The 21,630-nt window shown below is 41.4% G+C and overlaps 1 protein-coding gene across 1 annotated transcript in view; it reads right to left on the reverse strand.

Annotated features, from left to right (window-relative positions):
* Window positions 1–214: 214 nt before the first annotated feature.
* The window catches only part of LOC109092711 (adenylate cyclase type 6-like), a 58,914-nt gene continuing 37,498 nt past the window's right edge, over window positions 215–21,630 (reverse strand). Inside the window, exons 4-23 of the mRNA XM_042712774.1 lie at window positions 20,179–20,328; window positions 18,137–18,258; window positions 17,324–17,435; window positions 15,545–15,672; window positions 14,533–14,691; window positions 14,285–14,426; window positions 7,561–7,689; window positions 7,368–7,396; window positions 7,109–7,256; window positions 6,692–6,789; window positions 5,507–5,594; window positions 5,299–5,415; window positions 3,886–4,068; window positions 3,624–3,799; window positions 2,788–2,817; window positions 2,480–2,612; window positions 2,030–2,293; window positions 1,685–1,889; window positions 395–519; window positions 215–307 (exon numbers count right to left, since the gene is read on the reverse strand). Of these exons, the coding sequence (XP_042568708.1) occupies window positions 215–307; window positions 395–519; window positions 1,685–1,889; window positions 2,030–2,293; window positions 2,480–2,612; window positions 2,788–2,817; window positions 3,624–3,799; window positions 3,886–4,068; window positions 5,299–5,415; window positions 5,507–5,594; window positions 6,692–6,789; window positions 7,109–7,256; window positions 7,368–7,396; window positions 7,561–7,689; window positions 14,285–14,426; window positions 14,533–14,691; window positions 15,545–15,672; window positions 17,324–17,435; window positions 18,137–18,258; window positions 20,179–20,328 (2,631 nt within the window). The remainder of the gene's footprint in view (window positions 308–394; window positions 520–1,684; window positions 1,890–2,029; window positions 2,294–2,479; window positions 2,613–2,787; window positions 2,818–3,623; window positions 3,800–3,885; window positions 4,069–5,298; window positions 5,416–5,506; window positions 5,595–6,691; window positions 6,790–7,108; window positions 7,257–7,367; window positions 7,397–7,560; window positions 7,690–14,284; window positions 14,427–14,532; window positions 14,692–15,544; window positions 15,673–17,323; window positions 17,436–18,136; window positions 18,259–20,178; window positions 20,329–21,630) is intronic.

The following is a 21,630-nucleotide window of genomic DNA, read 5'->3' on the forward strand; positions in this document are numbered from 1 at the left end:
GAGCGCCGCGACTCTTCAGTCTGGAGTCTGGTTTGTTTTTTCAATCAATAATCCTTCCTTTTTTTCAAGTGGATGGGCGATGGCTACTTTGTTTTGTCTTCTTTCGCTTTCCTCCAGAAAATCCTCCTCTCTGGGGAATTGTGGGGAATCCAAAGGAACTCTAGTGCGCTGCTAACTGGTTTTTGGGAGGTCCGTCGTTCAGGAAGTAAGTGGTTCATCTCACCCTTGTGCCTTTCACCTTCACGACCCCTCGACACTCCAGCTGGTAACCTTTACTGGCCAACACCTGGTGCAGGTCTGTGGTCACCTGCAACACGTCAAGTAAAACATTAGAAAATCACTTCTAAATCACTTGCTCCTGATGACTATGGTATCTAAAGGCTTGAAGGTTTACCTGAATACGGTCTGGGACCCCTGTACTGTCCATCCGACTGGCCACGTTTACTGTGTTTCCCCAGATATCATACTGGGGCTTTCTGGCGCCAATAACTCCTGCGACCACTGGCCCAATGTTCAGTCCTGCACACACACACACACACACACACACACACACACATGCCAATTTAGAAATGTACCCTTGGTTTCATGTTGATTTCCAGTGGTTTTAAAAAAAACCTTCATTTTCAATTCATGTCATGTAGTGTAACTAGTGGTATTTTAGTATTATTTATATACTCCTATAGTATTAATTTTTTATTTTAAATTTCAGTATTGGTAATTTAGATTTTATATATTTTTGTATTAAATGTAATTTATTTTAATTTCAGTTTTACTCATTTTTAGTGCTGTCAAATGATTAATAGCGATTAATCACATCCAAAATAAAAGTTTTTGTTTACATAATATATTTGTTTGTGTACTGTGTATATTTATTGTCTAAATATAAAAACACAAACATAAATTGTTTATAAATTTGTTATATTGTGTATATATATTGATTTATATTCATATATAATTTATATATAAATATAAATATTTTATATATAAACCAAAACATATTTTTCCTAAATATATACATGTATGTTTGTGTATTTATATATAGATAATAAATATACACAGTACACACACAAATATAGTAAACAAAAACTTTTATTTTGGATGTGATTAATCGCTATTAATCGTTTGACAGCACTGGTAATTTTAGAACTTAAACTTTTTTTTTTTTTGGTTGTTAATTGCCCAGGCAACATTTTTAATATCTAATGTTTTTTTTTTGTTTTTTTTGCATACACATCTGAAAATTTTCAGAACGTTTTTTTAAAATATACTTTCAAGGTAAATAGTATTTTTCACATAGATCATGAACTTAAAAATACTGTTGTATTTGTGGGTAGTCGTACCACATGACACCTTGTCATAAAAACTGAGTTATATTTTTCAGTTTTATCATGGTGAAAAAAACAACAACCACATTTTCAATAAGTATGTTTATATGCACTAGTTTTCACCAATCTGAATGAATCCAATCCAATTTTAGATTCTAAACGTTCTGTTTATATGAACCCTGAACTAATATTGCCTTTTCATAAAAAGGTCAAATTATGTGATATTTTAAGACTTATTGACACACAATCATGCACCACATGAGCTTGATTTGGTGGAAACATTTTTCAAACATTTAGAAAAGAAAAAAAAATCAGTGTTGAATGGACTGTTATGTGACCCTGCAGGTTTTGAAACTCACCGATCTTCATCTGGAAGTTGTTGAAGGAATGCTCATTGATGTATTTCATCTGTTCACGGAGGTGCATGGCATAGTCAGCCAGGGCGGTTATATGCGAGCGGCCTTCCTTGTCATAGGTGGAGTCATTGAGGCCGGATGCGGCCATGTAGGTGCTGCCAATGGTCTTTATTTTCTCCAGCTGCCTATATTTCTCCTCACTGATGATCTGCAAGAGAGGAGAGATATAGAGGGGAGATTTCAGAAATATACACTACCATTCAAAAGTTAGATACTTTGATTTCGGTCATACAGAATGGTTGAATAATTTATGATTCTCTCATTCTTATCAAACACAAAATCTCTAACCTCATCAAAATCAGCGATGATCTCATTGAGGAGCCTCAGACACTCCACTCCCTCGTTGTTGGCCTCCAGCTCCACGTAGAACTCGGAAAAGTTGCTGATGGAGGCGAACATGACGGCCACACACTCACATGATTGGTAGTACAGCTCGTCATTCCTCCTCTCGATGGCTAGAAAGTGGGCGGCCACATCTTTGGGCAGGATGTTGTGGAGGAGCCGGCGGTTGTAGGCTTGAAGTTCCTCCATCTCCTCCTTTTCTTCTGTGGCCTGTAGAGGAACAGACAAATTACATATTCTCAGTGTATTTTATGAACAATATATCTCTACACAATATACACATTTTTTTATAACATATTATTGCCAAAATAAAAAAAAAAAAAAAAACTATATCTATATAATAGATACAAAACTTTGGTGTTAGCCAAAAAAAATACTGTCGGCTCAAACCCTGACCTGAAGTTTCCAAAGGAAGTCTAGACGAGCCGTTGACTCCACTTGCTGGGCATGTAGGTACAGTGCTAGTACAAATATAGTGAGGATCACTGGGGTCATGACCTTTAGGGACACTTTAGTCACCTCGAATTCACTGAAACAAGAGAGATCAGGTCAGCCACAGAATAAATTATTTACATCACAGCTTGGAGGTAACAGAATATAGCACACAGCCACAACAAAGATTTAGTGTTTCCAAGTAAACATTAAAAATCATTCCAAAAACAATGAAGACATGGAAAAAAAGAGACTGTATTAATTGCACATACCACTGCTCAGAAGTTGTATTGAAACTGGGCCTGCGGAAAAACCAAGAACATTAAACATTTTTGCATTAATAGAAACAATAAATTGTAATTTAGGTCTCACCATTGCAGAATTTCATTGAAAACACTAAAAAAGAACAGCAAAAACACTTGTTTTAACACGCAGCGAAAAGGCTCACATCCCAACAACTCTTAAACCTTAGAGCATTTATTTCTATTTCAAATACACAATCGGAATATTCAGAGCTTTTTTTTTTTTTTTATATTTTTAATATTTTCTATATTTCATTTTTCATTTTATTTATTTTTAGAATTATTATTGCAAACCTGTTTTGTTAACTGAAAACTGAAACTATTAAAAATGATTTTCGTTAATTGAAATAAAGCTTAAATAAAGATGAAATATACAAGACCAAAAACTTAAGAAAATTAAGATGAAGTACTAAAATTCCTGAAACTAAAACTAAAGTAAAATAAACTTAAAAATAATAGAGCATTATAAAAAAAGAATAAAAAAGACAAAAGCACATAACAAAACTACTAAAACTTTCTCAAAATGAAAACTGAAATATACAGATAAAAGCTAATTTATAATATAGTAGTATGTAAGTTATACTAAAATAAAATTGTTGCAAACCACAGCCCACAGTATTTAGTACTTTAATGCTAAATTAATGTAATGTCATTATATTATTGAATATAATCACAAACATCAGACCACAGATCGGCTCCAGTTATGGTTCAAATGATCTTCTGAACATAAAGCCACTTCAAAGCAACTTCTCTCTGTAGTGTTTGAGCTATTCTGGCGCCCTCTAGAGGCTGGCAGCGGTACTCACAGGGCATTGGCAGTGACGAAGAGGTCTGCGTTGTCAAACAGCGCCACCTCTGGCCACTCCACAAGCAGGAGGAAAGTGAGCTGGATGAGCAGCATTAAAGCCAGCTTCCCTATACTACTGATCTGCAGGAACACTGAGCAGGCCAACAGAGTCAGCAGCACGCTGTAGCTGAAATACTGAAAGAGGCATAGGGGATAAAACATGAATCCAGTATCATTTGAAACAAAGCTTTGATCTTAGTGTGACTATACACATGTTTTACCTCTGGGAAGGGGCAGGAGGGAGTGTCGCTGGGACAGATATTCAGGCTGACGGGTGCAGGGATATTCAGGCTGACGGGTGCAGGGCGAGACAAGTTGTAAATGACACAGGGAGTCACCATCTGTGATGACCAGTTAAACCGCTCTGCTACACAGTCCACAAGCTTCTGTGTATCACAGGAAAACTGCAGGAAACACAAAACATACACTCAGGCTATGAAATACATAATCAGTTTAGGCATAGATACAATCATTTTTAGGAATATTTCACCACAAAAATGAAATTTGCTGAAATTTTATTCACCCCTAGGCCATCCAATATGTAGATGATTTTTTTTTTCTACATAAGAACAGATTTGGAGAAATGTAGCATTGCATCACTTGCTCACCAGTGGATGCTCTGCAGTGAATGGGTGCCATCAGAATGAGAGTCCAAACAGCTGATAAAAACATCACAATAATCCACAAGCAATCCACATCACTCCAGTCCATCAGTTAATAACTTTTGAAGCATAAAAAAACTGTGTTTGTAAGAAACAAATTCATCATTAATGCACTTTAACTACAACCATTGCTTTCGGCAATGATGAACAAGTCCTTTATTATTATTATTGCTTTCTTCAGTAAAAGAAAGTTGTCTCGTCTGAATCAGGAGAGGAATATGTACAGATCAAGCACCTTTTACAAGTAAAAACAGTCTAAAACAGTTCTAAACAAATACATTGGTGGACAACAGGGGATGGACTTTTTCATGGGACTCATAAGTGATGTCAAACAAGTTTAATGATACACATAATCCATACAAACAAACAGCTTAAAACCAAACAAGACTAATAACTGATGGACCGGAGTGGTGTGGATTATCTGTGGATTATTGTGATGTGGACTGGAGTGGTTGTGTGGATTATTGTGATGTTTTTATCAGCTGTTTGGACTCTCATTCTGACGGCACCCATTCACTGCAGAGCATCCACTGGTGAGCAAGTGATGCAATGCTACATTTCTCTAAATCTGTTCTGATGAAGAAACAAACTCATCTACATCTTAAAGGGTGAGAGAATTTTTGTCATTTTTGACTAAACCATTAAATTAAAAGTACACCTCAAAACAAAAAAAACACACTTCACTAACCCAACTCTTCCATTCTTCAATCTTGAAACTTCACAGCCCATTTATTTTTATCGTACCGATTACAACACTCATTAGGCATTTTGACATTTGGCAAAATGTTGTGTTCTGTAGACGAAAGAGAGTCATATGTGTTTGGAACGAGATACGGGTGAGTAAATGATGACAGAATTGGTATTTTAAGTAACATTTGTGACCATACAGTCTCTTTGGAAGAAATAAGATTGTTAGCTAAAGTGTTAGACACACTAATGTTGTGTGTGAAGTGATTTGGCAGCTCTGCATACCATATTGACAAAGGCAGAGATGAAGACGAGGATGATGGTGAAAACTCCCACCAGTGTGCTGTTGGTGCGAGACTGAACAATCTTCTTGGACACAGTCTGCATAGCAGCAGGGAAGAGCTGTGAGACAGAGGGACAGAAAGCCCAATTGTACACGTTTGTACAAGAGTAGATGCAAGAGAATGAAAAACTGCATAAGCAGACCTCTTACCTTCACGCAGGAGTAAATGGCACAGATGAAGAGGATGTTGGCAAGAATGATGAAGATACTGATGTATATTCCCAGCATGACCAGAGTACTGCAAAACACAGAGGAGGTTTCAGATTCATGTGAAGTGTGTGAGTGTGTGCATCTGTGTAAATACTTAGACATATACTGGGGACAAATTTTTACAGAAGTGAGCTAAACCTGACAAAACAAAAAAATCAAAGCGATGCAAATACACGTACATATTAGGTGTGTTCGACTAGAAGCATCAGGAAAACAAAGCCAAAACCTGGATATTTGAGGCGATATAGAAGTCCTGGCCAGGATGTGTCCGGGAAAAAGAGGACGTATGGTCACCCTACCTTTTGGGGATGTCCTCATTTGTAAAAACAGCATAAATTTTTTTTTTTTTTTAATTAAAAAAAATGCAGAACGTTTTCTAATAGGATTCAGATGCAATCACATTAGCAATTAGCATGGTAAAAAAAGGTCTAGTTATATTGTCAATAGCAAATGCACAAAGTAATGCTTACACAGAAGTCACTTCATAACCAAGCAGCTTTCAGTAGGTCAGCAAGGCGAATTTGTGAATCTAGAACACAAGCGAAATCTACGAGGGGAATTTTTCTGCCCTCACACGAAACTCCTAATTGCGGTGATTCCATTTATTTTATTTTTTTCACAAAATTTCGCAGAGCAACCGTAAACATGACCGCTTCTTTAAAGTCTGGATTAGGGTTAGGTTATAGTTTTTATAACTAGCTGTACATAAAGACAACAGAAGGCTAAGGGATGTCCCCATTTGGATAGTTCACCCAACAATCAAAAACTCTGTCACCCTTTACTCACACTCAAGTTGTTCCAAAGCTGTGTGAGTTGCTTTCTACTGTTGAACACAAAATAAGATGTTTTGAAGAATGTTAGTGACCAAACAGTTGATGGTAGCCACTGACTTTCATAGTATGTAAAATACACAATGGAAGTCAATGGCTACCATCAACTCATACAGGTTTGGAACAACTTGAGGGTGAATAAATGATGACAGAATTTTCATTTTGTGGTGAACTGGCCCTTTAAGTAAGCGTGTGTGTGTGTGTGTGTGTGTGTGTGTGTGTGTGTGTGTGTGTGTGTGTGTGTGTGTGTGTGTGTGTGTGTGTGTGTGTGTGTGTGTGTGTGTTGATCACTCACTGAGGGAATATGATGATCTGGATAAAAGAGATGAAACAGAAGACCAGCAGAGTACAAGCCACATAACCACCAAAACGATCGTCTACCTTCTTATCATACTAGAAACAAGACAAGAAAATGAAATATTAAAATATGTTGGGTTACCAATCTGTGCCAAAAAATGAATGCTGTGAGTTATTGTTGATAGCTAATGACTAACAACCACCCATTTGTTAACCTAATGACATGTTAAAAACTGCTTTAAACAACTCTGAAGAATTCAGTCCCTACTTTTCTTTTTCTTAAACACCAAACAGGAAATTGGAGGACATTTGATCTCTGATGATCTCATCCATCCTGTTAGTCTGCTACATGACTGGCACTACTAAATTAAACTGGACGGGAAGCTGGAACTCAGCCAGCGTCTTCGAGTCTGACCTTCTTCTCCAGGCTGGAGGTTTGGAAGGTGAGGAGGAACTTCTTCACGTGGTCTTTGCGGAGCTGGTCGATACTGCGAGCATCAATGGCACGGCCCAAAAACTCGTCCACCTCGTCCTCAGGGTTCAGCGCCTCCTGAGCACCACGGCTGCGTTTGTGAGCAGAAGAACAGTTAGGAAAGCACATTTCTAATTCTGCGTTTTGCGTTCCCTTTTCCCCCACTGCATTTATGCCCTAGAAGGTGAGAAAAAACACTCACTTGTCTTTGCTGGATGTTTCATCAATGCCCTGAGTGAAGAGAAGAAACAAATGTGAGCCAAAGAAGATTAGAAAGATCTGAGAGTAATGTAGGAGGAGTGAGAGAACAATGTAAAGGCAGAAATCAGCCAAAGGAACAGGAGAGAGAGAGAGATGGGGTGAGTGTCATAGGGAGTGGGTGACAGAGGTCTCACCATCTGTCTGAAGACTTTGGAGTCTTTCGTCCTGGAGAAGGATCTGTCAGGCACCCATCGCGGTACCAGACCCTCGTTAGAGTTGGTCCGCGTGCGCTGCATCTTAGCCATCATGGCCTTCTCCTCTTTCTGAAACAGTTAAGGGCAAAGGAAAAGTTTTGTGCTCTTGAATAAAAGAGAAGCATTCAAATCAAAACAAATATCAAAATGGTTTTCATGTTATGCCAGGTAATCTAAATTGATTAAAAAAAAAGTTATAAAAAAAAAACAATAAAACTAAAATCCATTGTTGTAAACTTTACAAATGAATTTATTCATCACAAATCACAACATTAAAATTTACAGTGTAAAACTATATCAATTTAAGTTGAGATTTTGTGTTAAATTACATTTTTAAGAGTAATTTTGACTTGGCTCGTAATATTTAAAGAAATTGTCTACCATTCTATCTATTTTTTACTATAAAAGAAGGAAAAAAATCATATATTTTTTTTTTTTTGCAGTGTAGAAAATCCCATAATTAAAAAAAATAAAAATAATAATAATAATAATAATATATATATATATATATATATATATATATATATATATATATATATATATATAATATATATATATTATATATTGATTTTTAATACACACACACACACACACACACACACACACACACACTACCGGTCAAAAGTTTGGGATCGGAATGATTTTTAATGTTTTTTTTTTTATACAGGAAAATTGTAATATAGTGAAATATTATTATGATGTAAGATAAAGTTTTTCTATTTTAATATACATTAAAATGTAATTTATTCCTGTGAGTCAAAGCTGAATTTCCAGCATCATTACTCCAGTCTTCAGTGTCACATGATCTTCAGAAATCATTCTGATATACTGATTTATTATCAGTGCTGCAAACTGTTGTGCAACAAAATAATATTTAAAAAACAAATATACTCTTTTAATATAAGTCTTTAAAGAAGTGTTTATTTAAAATAGAAACATTTACTTAAAAAATAAAACTCTTCAAACAATATACACTACAGTTCAAAAGTTTGAGGTCAGTACATTTTTATTTTCTTTTTTTGAAATAAATTAAAACTTTTATTTAGCAAAGATGTGTTAAATTGTTAAGAAGTGATAGCAAAGATTTATATTGTTAGAAAAGATTTATATTTTGAATAAAAGCTTTTCTTTTTAACTGTTTATTCATCAAATAATCCTGAAAAAAGTATCGCAGTTTCCAAAAAATTATTTGCCAGTACAACTGTTGATACATTGATAATTCTAATAATAAATCAGCATATTAGAATGATTTCTCAAGGATCATGCGACACTTTATACTGTAGTAATGGCTGATGGAAATTCAGCTTTGCATCACAGAAATAAACCATATTTTAAAATATCTTAAAATAGAAACCATCATTTCATATTGTAATAACATTTTGCAAGATTTCTGGGGGGGGTTTTTTTCTGTATTTTTGATCAAATAAATGCAGCCTTGATGAGCATAAGAGACTTCTTTAAAAAACATGACAAGTCTTACTGATCCCAAACCTTTGAACAGCAGTGTGTGTGTGTGTGTGTGTATATACATATTGTGACGTGTGTCCCGAGCGCTCGTCAGCGTCGCCCTGGCAACACAGTGGAATCACCGGCACTAGCTCGTCACGGGCCGAGCGGCCGCACCTGCAGCTCATGAAGAGGCGTCTACTTCAGCCGGGGAGGAAAGCAGTATGGTGAGCAATGTCTCCCGACACAGAGCCTAACTCTTTCCTCCTCTTCACAGAGAGCAGCGTGTGACCGTCAGCCCCCACCAGGAGAGCACCGCACGGGATCCACCACTCAAGACCCAGAGAGCACGAGGAAGTTGGAGCACTACGGAGAGCACTGTCTTCACTTAGAGCACCAAGTTATCAATAAACCAACCCTTCTGGCACACCATCTGCCCATCACATGTCGTCCATCCGCACACAAGGTAGCTGAGCGTGGGAATGCGGGCATAGTGTGAGGTGAACACCGACAACCGACCCCTGAGGAAGTCACCGTCACCCATTTTGTTTTCTTTTTTTTGTTTGTTGACATTGGTTTTTTTTTTCCCTCTGCTCTGTTTCCACAGGCGGCCGCTCCTCCCCCCGCCATGGAAGAGCTGCTTAAACACCTCACCGAGGTGAGCATCCGCCAGCATCAAATAATGGAGCACATGGCCTCACGTCAAGGAGACGCCGAACGCGAGCTCGCCGCCCTCCGCACCGCCACCCACCGCACGCCGCTGCCTGACCCCCGTGTCCAAGCCGTACAGCTGATGCCACGAATGACGGCGCACGACGATGTGGAGATGTATATGCAAATGTTTGAGGCCACCGCGATCCGGGAGGCGTGGCCAGAGAACGAGTGGGCCAGACTTCTCGCGCCGCTGCTGACCGGGGAAGCGCAGCGGGCGTATTTCACCATGACAGCGGAGAGAAGCCGGGACTATGAAGAGGTGAAAAAGGAAATCCTGAGCCGAGTAGGCCTCTCCCCAATCTGTGCGGCGCAGCAGTTCCATGACTGGGCCTATCGAGCTCGACAGCCCGCGCGCGCCCAAGCGGCAGAACTAACCCGGTTGGCCCACACCATTGGCTGTTGACAGGGGGTCCCTCCGCACACAAGGTAGCTGAGCGTGTGGTGATCGACCGACTCCTCCGCGCCCGGCATGAGGAATCCCACCGATCTCGACGAGCTCGTGGAGGCCATTGAGCTGGCGGAGGCCGCCCAACACCGGGAGGTAGGGGAGCGAGCGCCGCCTTTTTCCCCGAAGGGTGGTCCAGGAGCGACGCTCGCCGGAGGGCACCCAGCGACCCGTGAGCAGGCCTGCGGTTCCCGGCCCCCAGGACGAACCGATGCCCACCGAGCCGCCGCGCTCCCCAGGACGGATATGGCTAGCAGGCTGTTCAGTGCACAACCCGCCGCCAGAGGCACCGCGAGCCGAGGTGCATATCAATGGCCGGCCGTTCATCGCCCTCCTCGACTCGGGCAGCGGGGTAAGCCTGATACAACCAACGGTCCTTCCGCCCCGAACCGGTTCCAGAGCCCGGCTGGCGATAACGTGCGTGCACGGGGATACCAGGCATGTACCAACACGGCGAGTGACCATCACCGCGACACCTGGTTCCTGGCCCGTCGAAGTGGGAATCTTAAAGGACCTACCGGTACCCGTTCTCCTCGGCCGGGATTGGCCGGGTTTGATCAGCTCCTCACCTCCAGCACACAGCCTGCTAGCCGGGCCGGGGACCGCCGACGCCGGAGATCAGCAAGGCGCCCTCGACGACGCCCCGCGCTGCTGACATCGGACAGCCCGCGAGGAGGTGAGTCCCCCTCCCAAAACTCTAACCTGTTCTTTGATGTCTTCCAGCAGATAGCGGGAGGGGGAACGCTCGCCAACAAGCACCGCTGGCACGAACGCCTCAAGCATTGCTGGTCTCAAGTGCGGGTGGCGGAAGGAGAGGAGTTACAACCGGCTCCCCACCCCACTCCCCATTTCGTTGTCCAAAACGGCCTGCTTTACTGTGTCGCGCGCAGCGAAGGGGGGAGGAAAAGAGACGTTGCTGGTGGTACCGCGAAGCAAAGTCCAGACGGTGTTGGAACTCGCCCATGCCCACCCGATTGGCTGGCCACCTCGGCGCTCAAAACACCGCCGCGCAACGGATCCGGGATCGCTTCCACTGGCCAGGACTGGAGGGGGATGTCAAGCGGTAACTGCCAAGCTTGCCCGACGTGCCAACGGACATCGCCACATACTCCTCCCCCCAGCCCGCTGATCCCGCTGCCTATCATAGAGGTGCCCTTCGAGCGCATCGGGATGGACATGGTGGGGCCGCTGCCGAAGTCCGCCCGGGGGCATGAACACATCCTAGTTATCGTGGATTATGCCACCCGCTACCCAGAGGCCATTCCCCTCCGCAAGGCCACCGCAAAGAACATCGCCCAGGAGCTCTTCCTACTGAGTAGTCGGGTTGGCCTACCAGCGGAGATCTTGACCGACCAGGGCACTCCTTTCATGTCCCGGATCATGGCTGACCTCTGCAAGCTCCTCAAAGTCCGGCAGATCCGGACCAGCGTGTACCATCCACAAACTGATGGGCTCGTGGAACGGTTTAACAAGACCCTTAAACAAATGCTGCGACGAGTCGTGGCCGAGGACCAACGCGACTGGGACCAAATGATCCCGTATGTGCTGTTCGGGATCCGGGAGGTGCCCCAGGCTTCCACCGGCTTCACGCCCTTCGAGCTCCTCTTCGGCCGCCAACCCCGAGGGCTTCTAGATGTCGCCCGGGAAGCCTGGGAGCAACAGCCTGTGGTAGGTCGGACCACCCTCGAGCACATCAAGGCCATGAGAGAGCGGATCGACAGGGTCATGCCATTGGTCCGGGAGCACCTGTCCAAGGCCCAGCAAGACCAGCAGCGCCTCTTCAATCGGGCCGCCCAACCACGGGAGTTCCAGCCGGGAGACTACGTCATGGTTCTGGTTCCCACCTCCGCCTGTAAATTCCTGGCACGCTGGCAGGGCCCATACACGGTCACCGAACGGGTAGGACCCGTCACCTATAAAGTGCGCCAACCAGGTCGCCGAAAAGAGGAGCAGCTCTATCATATAAAATCTGTTGAAGCGCTGGGTGGGGACCGGACCCCAGCTCTCGGCCCTCGCCACCACCGCTCCCGTGGTTGTAGACATGGATTCCAATCTCTCCGCGGCCCAGAAGACGGAACTGCAGCACCTGGTCGGTCAGTTCTTGGATGTGTTCTCCCCCCCTGCCAGGGCGGACGACCGTCATCCAGCACGAAGTCCGAACACCACCAGGAGTTATCGTCCGGCAGCGGCCCTATCGTGTCCCGGAGGCTCGGCGACACGCAATCGAGACAGAGGTACAGGAGATGTTGAAGTTGGGGGTAATTGAGCCCTCGCGGAGTCCCTGGTCCAGCCCCATCGTAATGGTCCTGAAGCCCGACGGCACCCTCCGGTTCTGCAACGACTTCCGCCGCCTAAATGAGGTCTCTGAATTTGATGGCTACCCCATGCCCCCGAGTCGATGAGCTCCTGGATAGACTGGGAAGGGCCCGGTTCATATCGACTCTCGACCTCACCAAAGGTTATTGGCAAGTCCCTCTGTCTAAGGATGCCAAGCCCAAGACAGCCTTCTCAACCCCCAGTGGCCACTGGCAATACCGGGGCCCTTCCCTTCGGCCTGCACGGGGCACCCGCCACCTTCCAGAGGCTCATGGATGTCCTGCTGAGGCCCCATATGGCCTATGCCGCGGCCTACATCGACGACGTGGTCATCCATTCCGAGACCTGGGGGGAGCATTTAGAGCGGCTCCGGAGGGTGCTGCTGGAACTCCGCCGGGCGGGGCTCACCGCCAACCCCCGGGAAATGTCACCTGGCTCTCTCCGAAGCCAAGTACCTGGGCTTCTGCGTGGGTCGCGGCCTCATCCGGCCCCAGGAAAATAAGGTGACGGCTATCCTCTCGGCACCGCGGCCCACTACCAAGACCCAGGTACGAGCCTTTTTGGGGTTGGCGGGATACTACCGGTGTTTTATCCCTAACTTCTCCTCCTTAGCCTCTTCCCTGACAGATCTGACCAGGAAGGGGCAACCCGAGAAGGTAGCCTGGAGTCCGGAAGCGGAAGAGGCATTCCAGCAGGTGAAGTCAGCCCTCACCACGGAGCCAGTCCTGCGAGCCCCCGATTTCACCTGCCCCTTCCTGGTGCAAAAACCGACGCCTCAGACACCGGGTTAGGAGCCGTCCTCTCCCAGGTCCAGGACGGCGAGGAACACCCGGTGATCTATATTAGCCGGAAGCTGACCCCGACCGAACAACGGTATGCCGCCGTGGAGAAGGAAGCGTTGGCTGTCAAGTGGGCAGTCCTGGAGCTGCGCTATTACCTCCTCTGCCGCCGGTTCACCCTGCTGACCGATCATGCGCCACTGCAGTGGATGGCCCGCGCAAAGGACACCAATCCCAGGGTGACCCGGTGGTTCCTTGCGCTCCAGGACTTCCACTTCACCGTACAACACCGGGCGGGGACAGCCAACGCCAACGCGGACGGTCTCTCCAGGATCGGGGCAGCTTTCGCAGGTCTGTCAGGCTCCACTCCCCACCCTCCCCATATCTCCCCATTGTTCCGCAGGCGCAGGTCGACGCTTAGGGGGGGGGGAGTGTGACGTGTGTCCCGAGCGCTCGTCAGCGTCGCCCTGGCAACACAGTGGAATCACCGGCACTAGCTCGTCACGGGCTGAGCGGCCGCACCTGCAGCTCATGAAGAGGCGTCTACTTCAGCCGGGGAGGAAAGCAGTATGGTGAGCAATGTCTCCCGACACAGAGCCTAACTCTTTCCTCCTCTGTCACAGAGAGCAGCGTGTGACCGTCAGCCCCCACCAGGAGAGCACCGCACGGGATCCACCACTCAAGACCCAGAGAGCACGAGGAAGTTGGAGCACTACGGAGAGCACTGTCTTCACTTAGAGCACCAAGTTATCAATAAATCCACCCTTCGGGGATTTTCTCTGTCCATCGGTTGTCGTGTAGTTCCTCACCTCGCCACAATATATATATATGTATATATTTATATTTATATTTATTTATTGCAGAGATGTTGCTTGTTGGTGACATTCGAAGATGGTAAAGGTTATAGCACAATCATCTTAAAAAATGTTGTTGCATGAACTCAGCACAAAATGACGTGTCTAACCCGCTTCTGACTGCAGCCCAACACTAGGAAGGTCTCAATGCTGTTCTCTTTCAGGTAGGCGTTTCTCTCCCCTCCAAAACCTGGCTCCACCTCATAGTCTCCATTCAGGTACTGCAGAGTAGCTTTAGTGATATGGATCCTCCTGAGGAATAAAACCAGGTTCAGCTGTGTCAACAATGTTAATGTTACCTTTACTAAACAGTCTGTCCAGTGCTATGTATAACTGTGTTTACATGTCTGAGTCTCACCCGGCTTTGCCTCCAGCCTCCATGTGGTTGGCCAGCGTTACGTCATTGGACCACACGTCGAATTGCCACTTTCTCAATCCAAGAACTCCACAGTGCACGCGACCACTGTGGATCCCCACCCGCATGTTCACATTGACCCCTGTGACCTCTCGCACCAATCTGACACAAACACAAACGTTATTAATAAATCACAAGCTGCAATCAGTGTTGTTTTAGTATTATTTTTACATACTAGTAGTCCATATTAGCTTTTATTAGCAGTTTTTACATTTTTGGTTTTAGTAATTTTATGTGCTTTTGTCATTTTTATTTATTTTATTTTAAATTCAATTTTATTTTTAAATATTTTGTACTTATTTCACTTATTTTTTTGTTGTTATTTCACTTAGTTGGCTGAAGCAGAATTTCTAATATTTGTTTAATTTTTGTTTACGTTTATCATCTAATATTAATATTTTAGTTTTGCTTTATTTCAACTGACATACATTGAAATAACAATAACAACACTGGCTGCAATATACATCTATGAATTTACATCTAATTCGTGGAATGAATTATAAATAGTTACAGTATTAATAAACAATAACTATTATAAAATAATGGGTAATGGGTAGTACTTTATTTTACAGTCCTGTTCCTCATGTACATACTATGTACTTATTATAGTAATTTTAATAACAATGTAATAACTAGGTACTAACCCTGAACCTACCCCTAAACCTAACCCTACCCCATGTAATTACCTTGTATTACCAGAACTTTCTTAGATAAATACACTGTAAGTACACTATAAGTACATGTAAGTACACGTACTGTAAAATAAAGTACAACCCATATTTGTTACCATACAAATCTGTATACGTTTTGTACGCAAATCCCATATAAACAAATATACATAAAACATTTAATATCCAACATCCAAAAACGAGATAATTTAACCTCACAACTGTTCATATAAAATAAATCTCACAAGGTTGATGTTCCGATGAACTGACGACTAAGTGAGACTTACGAAATGGCTTCAATCATGTCCACCCCCATTTCCACGCAGCAGTGAGCGTGGTCCGCTCTGGGCTCAGGTAACCCTGACACGCAGTAGTAACAATCCCCCAGGATCTTGATCCGTAAGCAGTGGTTCTCCTGCACACACACACACACACACACACACACAAAAGGGAACAGAATTAATTAGAAAGTTCAAGCTGGGGAGATGGCAGCTTCACGCTGAGGTGTAAAAAGAAGGTAGTCTTTCTGCTTAGTGTGTGATTTTTGTGTGTGCATGTGACACCATGTGCAAACGTGTCAATACTGATAAAACTTCAGTGAGAGAACAAACAGAAACCTTTGACAATGGATTTGACAAAGGACATACATTACAGCGAGCAACAGGTCTTGAGAGAAGTCAAAGCAGAGCAACATGAAGTAGGGTCATTTCAACTTAGAATGAATAAGTGTTTTTAAAATAATCAGCAAATGATTCGATGATTGGAGGAGTGCTACATTTGAAATGCTGCTGTCATTCATCATTTCGTCCAGCACCCATCAGGACTCCCATCAGATCTTCTAGAGGACACGGGCCCGTTTTCATCCTCGACTGCACCGCTGTGGGCTATCAAAACAGCTTCTTTGCTGTGGAGGACCCCATGCTGAGGATGCGCTCTGGGAAGCCTCATTCTGACAGCCTGGAGCTGAGACCAACCCAACCCTGGACGCCACTGCTGAACCCAAACAAAAACCCACCACTGACAGCAACAGCAGCATGCATTTATTGCACATAGCTATTTTAATAAAGATAGATCGTTTGTAACATATTACTATAGATTTGTCAGTTTTTAAATGAAACTTTACATTTTTACCATTACTTAAAAGGGTCATGTCATACCTTATAAGGTTGTTCTCATTTATAATGTCTTTTTTAAACCGAAAACAGACAAATGTTTAAGCTTGTTGGACATTTTTCATCCTCTCACAACCTTTTTAATTGGTGTTTTCATGTTTACATTTGTTTTTGCATTAAAATAATGTTTAGTAAACGTTTTGTCATCTCATATTGATTCTAGTCAATTTTACTTTGACTGGAATAAGATTAGTTAACGATAATGACATTTTAGTTGACAATGAAACATATTATTCAGGTATTTTATATATATATATATATATATATATATATATATATATATATATATATATATATATATATGAAAACTACAGTTCAAAAAGCTTTTTTTTAAATAAGTATCTTATACTCAACAAGGTTGAATTTATTTAATTAAAAATACAGTAAAACTAATATTATTGCAATTTAAAATAACTGTTCTCTATTTGAATATATTTTAAAATGTAATTTATTCCTGTGATGCAAAGCTGAATTTTCAGCTTCATTATTCCAGTCTTCAATGTCACACAATCCTTCAGAAATCATTCTAATATTCTCATTTGATGCTCAAAAAACATTTCTTATTATTATCAGTGTTGAAAACTGTTCTGCTGCCTAATATATTTGTGGAAACCGTGATACGTTTTTTCAGGATTAATTGATGAAAACCCATTATTTACTAAATGCAGTCATGTTCACAAAACAGTAGTGTATTTTGTATTTTATATCATTTAAACATGTATTTTATTTAAACGAAAATGTAAAAACTGTATGCGTACTGCTGAACTAATATCTTGCAATCTCAACAATTTGTTAAATATAGACTTCATGTTGACACATTAGTAAACAGACAATGCTGCAACAACGATCCAGTTGAGAAACATCTTTTAGGCATGTGTTAATAGATGTGCTCACCGAAGCCAGCTTGTCAAAGCGTGCAAACAGCTCGTTCAGAGTCATAACCAGCTCCTGAGCGGTGCACTGCGACGCCAGACTAGTGAAACCCTCGATGTCTGCAAACAAAATACTGACAAAGACACACAGAGAGAGAGATTTAAACTGGATGAATTGTTGCTTTGTCTTTTACAACATAAAAATCTATTGTTAACTAAAATGTTCCTGCATTGATTAAATGCTTAGGTAACATTTCACAGGAAACAGTCATGCCAATGTTTGGAAGCACAGAGGTCAATAACATAACAACTACTGTAGGTAGAGAAGTGTACAGTATGAGTGTGTGAATCCCTTGAGCTGAGGGGAAATTCACTCTGAGGCTGCGTCACAGCAGGCGCTGTGGAGCGCTTTAATTGAATCGTGGCTTCATTTCAGTATCTTCTGGGGTTAGCGCTAGTCTACTGACTGATAATTAACCATTCCCCCTCTCGCCATAATTAGCTGACCACATTTCAAAAGAAAAGCCCCACTGTTTCTATTACAAGCTTCCAGAGCTAAAGTAAAGAAGAAATGGGTAAAAGAGACACGAAAGATGAATGGAAAGAGTAAAAATAAACAAAGAAAGGGCCACACGGCCACAAGAGATGATAAAAAGCAGGTGAGCAACTTTAGCGAAAAGCTAATGCTAATTAAGGCCATGAGAGTGGGAAAAATAATAGAAACCAATAATATCCTACACTTTCTTAGATCACTTGATCAGATCGCTTTTCACAGTCTAATCAAATCCAGTCATGGTTAATGTGGCACAGTTTGACACATAACAGCATTGCTCACCTGACATTGTCGTGCTTCTGGATGTAGATCTTGTGAAACATCATGTCTTCTTTTTTAGCGTTGATGTCAGCCTTCATTTCCATGGCGACATGCCTTGGCAAAACAGACAGCAACAGGCGTTCCTGAAAATTGATGAGAGGGAATGTGTGTAAGAGAGAAAGAAAGATTGCCATGCAGTTCTTCTCACTGAAGATCAAATATCCTTTCTTTATGTAGCTGTTTCAAACAGCAGCATCCCAGTGCATATATTTTATTGGCCTATCCACTGACTACAGTGTTTATTATATCTCTAGAATTCTTTACATAGAATCAAATGGCAATTGACCTTTCGCAAAGACCCACCCCCCTTAGTTACTGTTGCTATGTCCAACAAGCCATGGCACTCTCACATCACACATCATGTTCTCACACAGTGAAAAATACATTGTGTTATCTCAGGTTCATTAAATAATATTAACTGATACAACTTTTGATTTTAATAATGTATTAGTAAATGATAAAAGTAACATTAATGAAGAATAATAAGTGCTTTAGAAGTGTTTTTCATTGCTAGTTTGTTATCTAATGTTAATAACTGTTAGCTTATTGTTATTATTAAACATTGTTTATTTTGTGTTTTCGTTTTTTGGCCTATGAATCACACTCAAAACATGAAGGTAGAGACATGGAGAGAGAGTTTGTAAGTGTAACGCTGAGTCCACAGAAGGAGAGTAGAGTTGAACACAAGTGCAGTTTATTTCAAAAAGTGTCAAAGACACAGAAAATAAACAGAACCAAATAATGACTTGAACTTAACGTCAACCAACTTGAACAGAATTCACAAACAGCAGGTTCCACTGATCAAAGCTCAACAAGAGAAAAGGGAAACATGAAAGCTATAAATACACAAGCTAACGAGTTAACAAGAACACCTGAAAACAATTAAGACAGGAAACAGGAACATGAGGGACAGGAAACATGAGGAAGCCATAAACACTAAGGCTATGAACAAAACTAACCTTCAAAATAAAAGACATGAACTCAGAACATGAAACATAAACAAAATCTACACAGACATGACAGTAAGCATAAAGGCCCATTCACTCCGAGAACAATAACTATAACCATAACTTCACAGGCATCCACACCAACGCACATTATTGTTCTGTTTTTTATAAAAACGCTCTGCAGTATTGTCGTCTGATGTTATATATGCCTGAGCTGGGAAAAATCATTCTGACAGTAATTTCAGTCCTTTTTGTTATAGCTGTGATGTGAAATTCACTATTCTCACAGAATAACAGCGATTCAAATTTTTTATCATTACTGTTATCATTTTAGTGTTTAGCGCAGGGCAGGTCGAGGTGGGCGGTAGGGTCGCAGCGCGGCGTGGCGTGGAAACTTAATTTTCTGGAAAGTTGCTTTGCAACAATTTGTATTGTAAAAAGCACTATACAAATAAACTTGAATTGAATTGTGTTCTTAATGACAGCTTTCCTAAAAATATATCTTAGTCCTAAAATAAGAAATATCCCAATATATCGCCTTGCTGACAGTAATCGCAATGTATCACAACATATCGTATCGCAACCCATGTATCTTGATGCGTATCGTATCGCCAGATTCTTGGCAATACACAGCCCTAATAGTTACTGGTGCTGGATTATTTACATAATATCATATGTGCAGTATTAACAGTAACATTAACAATTAAGAAGTGTCTTATGCTCACCAACACTGCATTCATTTAATCAAAAATGCAGTAAAATTACTGTTTTCTATTTGTAAATTTTAAACATTTAATTTATTTCTTTGATGTAAAACTGAATTTACAGCATCATAACAACATTCTTTAACTTCACATCAACCTAAAGAAATCATTCCAAAAAAATGATTTGCTGCACAGGAAATCAGTTATGTAACTTAATATTTTTGTGGAATGTGTGACAATTTTTTTTCAGGATTCAATTTCTTAAAAAAAAAAAAGGCACCTTTGAACAGTAGTGTAGCTAGTAAATTGTGCCAGTGAATGTGAATGGTCACGGCCTGGACTCTGAACTGACCTGCTGCTGGTTTTCTCTTTGCAGGTGCAGTCGGGCCTGGATGTAGCCTCGCGTCTCCTGAAAGGCTTGCCTCTGAGAGACCTCTGCTGGGTAGTGGGTGCAGATCCCAATGATGTTGGTGCACAGGAAGATCAGCACGTTTGCGCTCAGCTGAGGGAAACAGAAAAAAGAAAAGCAGACTCATTCAATGTCTCTCTAGTGATCAGTTGAACCTTTCAACCAAAACGGCTTTAGCTCAGCGCTCTGGTATCCTGGGACATCTGTCATACTCTAGGGCTTTACTCCACTACAGTATGGGAAAAAAAGCCAACCTCTGACCCGGAGAGGCTACTTCCTGTAGAGAAGTTTACACTAGGGGAGCCAGAACAGAGCTAAAAATGGAGCCTGAAGCAGAGCCAACACTGTAACTTCCTTTGGGTGAATGAGAGGAGGGGTTACTCCAGGTCACACGGTTCACACCATCACACTCTACTGAAAGCACTGCACAATCACTATGAAACACTTGTTGGTCTATTTCCTAAAAACCCTATCTTAAAATATATGTTAAATAATTACTCCCTTGTCACATGCTGTGAAGCCAGTCATGGCTATGGGAAGGTCTTGAGAATATTTTAGTGAGAAAATAGTGAAAGGGTAAAACTGATTGTCAAAGCAGATTCCATACACTTCAGATTTATTATTCCACAAAGGGAAGGGTAATATATATCAGGCATGTGATCAGCTAGAGACAAAAAAAGAAGGAAAATCTGACCACGCCCACAAGTCACACTCATTATTAAAAATATATTTTAGCACATTAAAAGACATATCTTTTATTGAAAAATACATACTGTCCTGTAAAAAATAAAAAGCAGCATTTAATAATCATGACAACAATATAATAATATATTATAATAAAGTACTAGAATATATTATAGTAAAGTATATAGAATTATTATTATTATTAAAGTACCTGCCAAAAGTTTGGAAACATTACAGTTATTAATGATTTTGAAATATCTATCTTCTGCTCATCAAGGCTGAATTTATTTGATCAAAATGAAGTAAAAAGTAAAAATAGTAAAATATATAAAAAAAATTATATAATGTTATTCCTGTTATGCATAAAGCATAATTTTCTTCATTATTACTCCAGTTTTCAGTGTCACATGATCTTTTAGAAATCATTTGACTCAAGAAACATTTCTGATTATTATCAATGTTGAAAATTTTACTGCTTCATATTTTGTGTGGAAATGATGATGCACTTTTTTCAGGATTTTTTGATAAATATAAAGTTTAATGAACATCATTTATTTGCATTTATCAAATATATTAATTCAATTTGTTAATGCATTCATTAAATAGAAATCATTTTAAATGTCTTCACTCACTTTTTGTCACTTTCATGCATGATGAATAAATTATTAATTTCTCACTCTTTTTTAAATCTTATATAAATGTTTGAGTATG

This window comes from Cyprinus carpio, chromosome A23 (assembly GCF_018340385.1).
Source record: "Cyprinus carpio isolate SPL01 chromosome A23, ASM1834038v1, whole genome shotgun sequence".
Lineage (NCBI taxonomy): Eukaryota > Metazoa > Chordata > Actinopteri > Cypriniformes > Cyprinidae > Cyprinus > Cyprinus carpio.